The sequence below is a fragment of the Eurytemora carolleeae genome, unplaced genomic scaffold, assembly GCF_000591075.1.
Source record: "Eurytemora carolleeae unplaced genomic scaffold, Eaff_2.0 scaffold173, whole genome shotgun sequence".
Taxonomy (NCBI): domain Eukaryota; kingdom Metazoa; phylum Arthropoda; class Copepoda; order Calanoida; family Temoridae; genus Eurytemora; species Eurytemora carolleeae.
This window is the reverse complement of record NW_019396110.1, coordinates 199217-208082: the sequence shown is the minus strand read 5'-3', so window position 1 is coordinate 208082 and position 8866 is coordinate 199217. Positions and strand designations below refer to the sequence as shown.

General features: G+C 33.4%; 1 protein-coding gene across 1 annotated transcript in view; it reads right to left on the bottom strand.

The window, feature by feature from the left end:
* Positions 1-368: 368 nt before the first annotated feature.
* Positions 369-8866, bottom strand: part of LOC111695212 (integrin alpha-PS2) — a 28012-nt gene continuing 19514 nt past the window's right edge. The window contains exons 16-20 of the mRNA XM_023464438.1: positions 8645-8750; positions 4134-4298; positions 2016-2420; positions 1513-1680; positions 369-1076 (exon numbers count right to left, since the gene is read on the bottom strand). Coding sequence (XP_023320206.1) covers positions 804-1076; positions 1513-1680; positions 2016-2420; positions 4134-4298; positions 8645-8750 — 1117 coding nt within the window. The 3' untranslated portion in view covers positions 369-803. The remainder of the gene's footprint in view (positions 1077-1512; positions 1681-2015; positions 2421-4133; positions 4299-8644; positions 8751-8866) is intronic.

The following is an 8866-nucleotide window of genomic DNA, read 5'->3' as shown; positions in this document are numbered from 1 at the left end:
ACTCTATTTTATATCCAACTCGAAGACCCGGTTTTTGAGAAAGGTTAAATATTTTTTTACACGGATTTTAACGATTTTAAGAGAGTCTACTTTTCATTTAGAGTTTAGGCTAGAAAAAAATTGCAACTCTAATTAAATCTGAAATTTTTTAAAAATCTTGGAACAGTTCCAAATTATCGAACTTTTCTCCCCTGAATTTTCTACATCTAATTAAAATTTTACAACAACTGGGTATTCAGAACAATCAAGAATTGACAGAATTCCGATCGCTTTAATAGGACAAAACTTGGGAAATTTTTATAAAAAAGTCATTATTTAAAAATTAATTAAAAATGTTTACGCACAATGCTAAACATTTTTTTAAAAACATATAAAAAAGAATTTTCTATCTTACTGATTTAAAATCCTTGGTTAACAATAATTATTCTAAATTTACGATTCACTGGCACATTGTCAAGCTCTTGTTAGACTTGGAGAAGTGTACAATTTACATATTACATTTCTGTACACTTTACATTGTACAGAACAATACAATGCAGAACACACAATTGTATTGTTTTCTTGTCTATACTTCAAATGTAAAGCTAGTGTACTGCAACAGCTGAAAATGCACGTATTTGTACATTGTACACTGTACATAAACAGTACAGGGGATCAGATAACTGCATGATAAATTGTGATGGTTGAGAACTGGTTCTAAGAATGGCACACTGAGATTTGAGACAGGTTCACTAGGCTGGATTCCTTGCAGCCATACTTTAAACCAAAAAAGATAATTTTTCTAAATAAATAATAATAAGTTATTATAACGCTTCATCTCCAGGTTGCATATCAGGATGTCTCTGTCCTGGATAGTAAATAGTTGAACTATTCGTACTGTTCCTGACACTAGTGTTACTAAACCTCTGAGAAGAACTTCTGGAACGGTCCCAGGCGGATCCATTGGACGTGTTGGAACGGTCCCAGGCCGATCCGTTGGAGCCGTTAGAACCATTGGGTGTACTTGCTAGAAGATGGTATTGAGAGTTCTGTCCAACAAGTTGGTTTTTACTCTCCTTACCAAGGTTCGGTTTCTCCTGAAATAAAATGTGTAGAATAGAGAAATATAATCTAATTACTCCGTGCTATAAACACTACCTTCAGACTCTAAGCACAGTATTAACCCAACCTCAAAGTTCAAGATTTATTGTGCAATGGGGGGGGGGCTTAGTTATTTAGATTACTTTTTAACAGTCTTTACTTCAGAGGGTTTAAATGTTTATCTAACTCATGATGCATCTTAAAAATTACAAGAATCTAGGGAATGTGTTTAGCGCAATAATTGTCGAGTTGCATAATATTAGAAGTGACATCTGCCATCCTAATGGCGCTAAGTCTATATATGAACCTTATCTTTCTCATGGTTCTATGTTGGATAGGAAGCAAGAATACTCTATCTCAGTGTGTTAGATCCAGATTTTTAGAAACCAAAACGCATCCGTCCTATCTTATGTCACCAGTAATAACTTATACCTGGAGAGTAGCTTGATAATCATACTCGTCCGGTCTTTGTCGGTGGAAAAATCCGAGTCTGTGCAGGATATAGGTTAGGAGGGAGAGGAAGAGTAAACCGGCCAGAACTGCAAGAATCAGGATCCAGAGAGGAATACTTCCTCCTTCTCCCATCTCCAGGGATAGTACCTAGGTAGAGAAGAAACCTTGTTTACAAATTCAGCCTAGCAGATCAAAATTAAAGATTGTTAACTCAAGGTCTGATGAAATACAAGAAATTTTCAATTAGAAATATTTAAAGTCTGATATGAAGTAACTTTGGGGTAAGACTTTTCAACGGGTTTAATTTCTTCTTCATAAAAACCTGCAGTTCTTTCATATGCACAAGTCATACAAATAACTGATAAGCGATCTTAGGAAAACATTGATATTCAAAATATTGAAATATGAATATTGAATAACTTGAGGTAGAAGTATTTAGTAAAATCTAAATGGATTCGTCAGAAATAATGAAAGATTTATACCTGAGTTGTCACGTGATGAGTTTTAAACCCGAGGTATTCAGGATTTACTCCGTATGGGAGCTTTGTCACTTTAGTAACAAGTTTAGATGAAATCTCGACATCGTTCCTCTTGATTTTATCAAGGGTTCGAACCCAGAGCCGAGATCGGATCTTTATCAAGGTGAATCCTTTCTTCTCCAGGGGCCCGATAACACAGGAGATGAAGGTGCACTTGGTCTGGCCGCAGTTCAGCTCGGAGAGAAATTCCGTATCAACGTCTCTCTTTCTTCTGGAGTATCCGAACCCAGATTTCTCGTTTAGGACGGGTTCAAGCTCCAGTATATCCTCCTCCGTGTAGTTAACCTGGTGCCTGTACTTCTCCTCCAGCTCCTTCACATGGGAGTAGGTGTGCCGGTAGCGATCAACCTTAAGATAAATTGTATTTGATATTTAAAACTAAACCTTCAATTCCTTCTATAGATTTAACCTTACTCCATACCCCCTCCCCCATCCCCTTCATCGATAAAAATTCAGTAAATTGGAATACAGCGAGCAAGTTATTTAACTTAATACACTTGCCTCAGTCACGTAGTAAAAACAATACAAGAATTACAGACTAGGGATTTGTATGAGTAAAAAGTTGTTCGTTCTTGAAGAGGGGGGGGGGCGTCGCGTTGCAATAATTCGAAAACCTTTTCCAAGTATAGATTTAATGTCTGTATACTTCTTTTCTGTCCTGTACTTTTTCTACGTTGATTACAGAATGTATTGCAGTGTGTATATTGTGCACCTAATTTTATAGGATGTATGGATGTATCTGTCCGTAGTTTTCTTTTAGATTCAGTTGGTTAAAAAATTTGAAATACTACATATATATATATATATATATATATAATTGTATAATGTGTATATTATAACAGTGGTTGAAATTTCACTTTTGCCAAAATGAACTCATCATGAAGTTGGAATTGTCTAAATTGTATGTCTCTGTAAAAATGCGTCTATGTACTTTGGGCGTATGCATATTTAAATGCGTAGGCACAGATGGGTTTAACCCCCTGACGCCAAAATGCCAATGTATCCTTGAAATGCGTATACTAGAGTTTTATTTCACCCTTTGGCAGTAGATGCGAACTTTATAGGATGATATTAGACCAAAATATTCGGAGTGGAGTATATATATTATATATACCGTGAAATAGGTTTCAAATTCTAGATCAGTTCTGTGTATCTGTATATATTAGACATCTTCCAGGGACTTGGAGTAATTGTAATTAATAATGAATATGCAGGTTTCAGAGATAGGTTGTTATAAATGATACACAAACATTAAACCAGGGTTTAATCTAAATATTTTTATTTACACAAAGTGTCTCAAAAATATACGATTTCTCAAAAGGAAATGGAGTCTTTGCCCCAACCCCTGATTTTCTAATCCGTATATCTTTTCAACCCAATGCCATAGGTCTTAGATATTTGAAGCTATGCATTCTGTTAGATTAAATAATCTGAGTTCGAAATATTAAAAGTTTACACCATCAGGTTGCAAAGATATGGGTATTAGACAATTTCAGGGCAAAGGCTCAATTACTTTATAGGAAATGACTCGTCACAAACTCCAAATTCTTAACCCTTTTATCTTCACCACCTGATATAGAAGTCCTTATAGTTATTTCTAACTACGAATTCTACAATATCAAAAAGTTAAAGTTACAAAGATATGTTCATAAGAGAAAATTAGGGTTTGCGTCAAGTGATCAATTTCTTTCCCTTAAAGAGTGATGTTGTTAACAAATCAAAATTGAACCTTTAAACCTACAAAATAAGACGATAATAGATAAAGATAATAGATAATAGATAAAAACGAAGAAGAAACCTTTAGTAATCAAATGTAAAACTAGGAAAACAAATAAACACTTTTTCAACACTTTTTTTAATATATTTTTTGAAAAATTATGAAAGTTTCGTTTATGTAAAATATTTTCTTCTTAGTTTTATATGAATGATGAGAATGAGGGTTATATTTTACACCCTTTAGACAACTATTAATAGATTTCTACAGCACAGACGAGCAACAATATGGTAAACTCCCTTTTCTGAATATAAAGATAAACAGTTCTGTTGAGTAGAAGCTAGTACCTTGATATTAAGAGAGTTTACATCTGTAACAAACTGACAAGCTCCAGGTCCTTCAACCCATGGTTGAGAGGTCAGGTAGAGGAGAGGATCCTCAGTCTCACGGAGAGAAGGCCAGAGGATATAAACCTCAGCTGCCTCAATACCACTCGGACCCTGGTTCTCAATCTAGAAAAAGACATTTTCAAAACATCTTTTTCAAAATAACAAAAATAAAATGTTTGTGGATTAAATAAAGTAAGCTATTATATTTCCCGGCGTTGCCCGTGAAATGTCAGTCAATTTGGTCCAACGGTTTGGCCAGCTATAGCTAACATATAAATATATATACAAATATATATACAGGGTGTCCCACATAATATTAGATCTTTTTCAGCTCTAAATTGCGATTTTAGGTTCTAATAAGATAATTATAAAAATTCTTGATCAAAATTTGCTTGCAGAAAAAAATAGGTTTTTCGAGTATTATGATCGTATTTTGGCGTTAAAGCTGGGAGATAATCCAATATGATATGGAACGCTCTGTACATGAGAGAAGAGCTGTATTACATAGATTACAGGGTTACCCACAAAGTTTGAGACTTTAGAGACGACTGTACGGAATTTGTTTATTCCCTTTTCTCAAATTTAGGGTCAAAACTAGCTTATTTCTGTGCTTAATTATTTTGTAAACCATTAAAAAAATAAGGCAGACACTCAAAATTAATCTTCCAATTGTCATATTTTCAGAGTTTTAGGTTGTCATTAAAGTTTCATTCTTTGTGGGTATCCCTGTATCTAATTCTTAAACTTAATCCAAGAATATTTCAAAACTAATATTTTGAACAATAGAAAATATTCTGTTAATTTTTCTATAGAAGAAGTTATTAGATATTTACTTTTTTAGAAGTGTGTTTTCATTATTTAACATCTAACAACAAACATGATTTATTAATTTTTCTTTGAAACTTCCTACCAAGATGAAGGACAGAAAATCCTTGATATTTTGACAATGTTGCATGCTTCGTGATATTATTTACTGAAATAGTCTAGAAAAATATCTCTTTAAAAGGTCCAAGTTTGGATGAAACACATGATGCACTGGATGAGTTGGGAAAAGTTGACTTACACTTCATCTTGCTGCAGGGTTAAGCATCCTATTTCGTTTTTTTTACATTCAAGGTTTTTTTTGATCTATTCAAATCTGAGAAATTTTGCGAATCTTAAAATAAATGCTCCAAAAGTTTGTTTTCATTAAACTCTTTAAAAACTGTTATTTAACAAACAATTATTTTGCTTTGTCCAGGGGCCGAATTTTATGAATTGGAGAAGTCGTTGAACTACCCACCAGTTCAAATCCTGAATCACTGATTCAAATCCTCATGAATCTTTAACTTTGAAACGGTGATTCAATATCTGAATCGGTTGTATGTAGTTCAGCTACCTAGCTCAAATTCATTTAATTCGGTCCCATGGGCTCATACATATATTCTGTAAGAGGCAATATTTTGCATGATATATAATAAAAACAAACAAGCAAAAAATATAAGTTTAAAATATGTTAAACTTTGCAGATTTTTGTCAATCCTCTTAAGGTTTAATTGTTAAAAAAACACATATCCGATAGGATGCAATTGCACAACACTACAGGTCTTACATCATCAAACTCATATGGAGGTCTACCCTACTACTATTAATCAATGTTTAGTTTACCAACCTATAATAACTATATTATAGGTTGGTAAAACAATAACAAAGAACAACGCTTATCTTTTAAAAATCACCCCTATTCTGTTATATTTATCCACCCTGGTGGTTCAACATAAAGGTTTAATATTTGGTAAAAAGTAGGATTATAGATTGAAAACCGCCCTGTTATTCAGTTCCTAACTATATACAACAGGGGGAAAGAAGGGGGAGGTGAATGGGAGTATAAAACCTGACGAATCATTATACAGGGGTACCAACAAACGATGAGACTTCAGAGATGACTGTAAGGAATTAACACTGTTTATTTTTTATATATTTGGGATTTCCAGCAAATGTAAATTAATTTGTTTCTATGCCCAATAATTACAATCGTCATTACAGTCTCATGGGTCGTGGGTAACCCTGTACTAGTAGAGGGAAAGTATGTGGGTATTGTGGGTAACCCTGTACTAGTAGAGGGAAAGTATGTGGGTATTGTGGGTAACCCTGTACTAGTAGAGGGAAAGTATGTGGGTATTGTGGGTAACCCTGTACTAGTAGAGGGAAAGTATGTGGGTATTGTGGGTAACCCTGTACTAGTAGAGGGAAAGTATGTGGGTATTGTGGGTAACCCTGTACTAGTAGAGGGAAAGTATGTGGGTATTGTGGGTAACCCTGTACTAGTAGAGGGAAAGTATGTGGGTATTGTGGGTAACCCTGTACTAGTAGAGGGAAAGTATGTNATAGGTAGTGGGTGCAGTTGTCCTAATATATATAGGTAGTGGGTGCAGTTGTCCTAATACATATAGGTAGGGGGTGCAGTAGTCCTAATATATATAAGGAGAAAAAAAGAGAATATTTTCATAAATAAAAACATATTTTGTATTCGGTTCTGGTAATGTTCTACACACATAATTTCAGTTAACAAGATGTACCCAACCCAGAGCTAGATAAAGCCTGAGTTTAAATGCATAATTGCTTTAAATGAGACTAAATTTTAGGCAGTAAATAAAGCCTACGAATCTAAGCAAGTCATTATAGAGTAATTAAGTGCATAATTATATAATGAATTATATCCAATGTGAAACTAAAAGGGAATATAAGTAGACTACAAAACAACCTGTTTATCTCAATATTTCAACTCGTCAAATATGTACTTTCTTCATGTTAAATCTTCAATTCTCGCCATAAATTAAAACTATTTTTTAATTTTTAAAAGGATCCTTCACGTTATCTTTAGTGACTCTTCAATTAGAAAGTAAAATTAACACTTTATTAAAGTATCTAACCTATAAAAAACCTTATGAAGAATAAATGATTGTGGAGATATCTTCGCATTTCTTTTCAAAAATGATAAAATGTGTTCGTGGCCTATACTCTTTGATTTCTACAACTAAAACGAGTCAGAAAGAAGTTACGGCTTGCACCTTTCCACATAAAAACAAGCAAAATTTACACCATCGTTATTCAGATAACAAGTAAATTTACTATGTTCAAATTAAAAAAGAACTTTAAAAATCGTTTAAAATTCCTTTAAAGAAATTGAGCCTTTGCCGCAAACTCTCATTTTCTGATCCCTAAATCTGAGCAACCCAATGTCGTAGACCTCAGATATTTCAAAATATTAATTCTGTTAAATCAAATTATCTAAGTTTAAAATATCAAAGGTTTACAACATCATACTGCAAAGATATAGAGATTTAAAATTTGAGTTTGTGGCAAAGACTCAATTCCTTTAAAGCTGATTTCGATTCCCAAGTTTGCACCTGTGTTACCGACTGTCCGGCAAAATATTTAAAATAAACTCACTTTTGAATTGTTTTGGAAACTTTTAACTTAGTGAATGGAGTTGAAAAACTAAATTTAGTGAATGACAAAAATGTTTTAAATTCTCTAAGTGTCCGTGGAGAATGGAAACTTTGTAGATTTTGAAATTTACATTCAGGGTTTAAAAAATGTTTCTAAAAAAGAATTTATAACTAGAAAATATGCGTTTTCCGCTTTTTTTTCAATGATTAGCCAAAAAAATGTGTGAAAAATGTGAGGTAGATCTGTGTGGATAAAGTAAGTATTTAAGAAATATATTTGAAATGTGTGCTCTGACATATTCCCCCAATACACTAGAAATGGAGCAGACACAAACAGAACCCGGGGTTTACAATGGATGGGGGAAATGTCGAAACTTAAATAAAGAAAATATCTTTAAACGAAGCAATCTCCAGGATTAAAGCAAAAACCTAAAGTTTCAACATTAGAACTTGTTGTTCTTCATAACATTCAATTCAACATGTTATTAGGATAACAGATAACTTTAAAGGGAATATAGAATAGCTTTAAAGAAAAGTGTATAAGCTAAAGTAGATAAGTTTCCAGCGATAGTGCGATAGTACGATAGTGCGATAGTGCGGTAGTGCGATAGCCTGTAAGCCTGTAAGCCTGACGGCAAGCATCGCAGGTCAGATACATGGACTGACACTGAGTTCTTGCCACAAACTCTGATTTTGTAATCCATAAATTTTTTCAACCCGATGTCGTAGACCTTTGATATTTCTAACTATGAGTCTATAGTCTAAATTTAAAATATAAAACATTTCCAACATCTGGTTATAAAGATATAGGGATATGCAAAATAAGACCAAACAACCCTGGAAATTTTAATTTATCTTTGAAAATACAACCTCCCTCGATCCTTTGACCCTCCCCTCTTTATTAACTCCTACAAGAAGTAGTTCAATTTAGTCTACATGGTTCAACTACTTCTAACTGTTCATTAAATTTTGTCCCAGGAATCATAATGAATTAAAAAGTATGAACCAGGGATGACGAACATGTTTTACTCCATATACCTGATATATGTGCATAATCTCAGGACCAACTTGAACCTCTTCATCTATCCCAACATCGTCTTTGTACTCGCTACGGTTGAACCGAATAACCTCAGGAACGGAAAGTCTAGAATAGAATATCAAAGTAAACAGAAGAAAACAAAGAAGAAAAAATAATAAACGAAAAATGTGAAATATGTATCAAGAAGTTATATATATATATATATATATATATGTATCTTT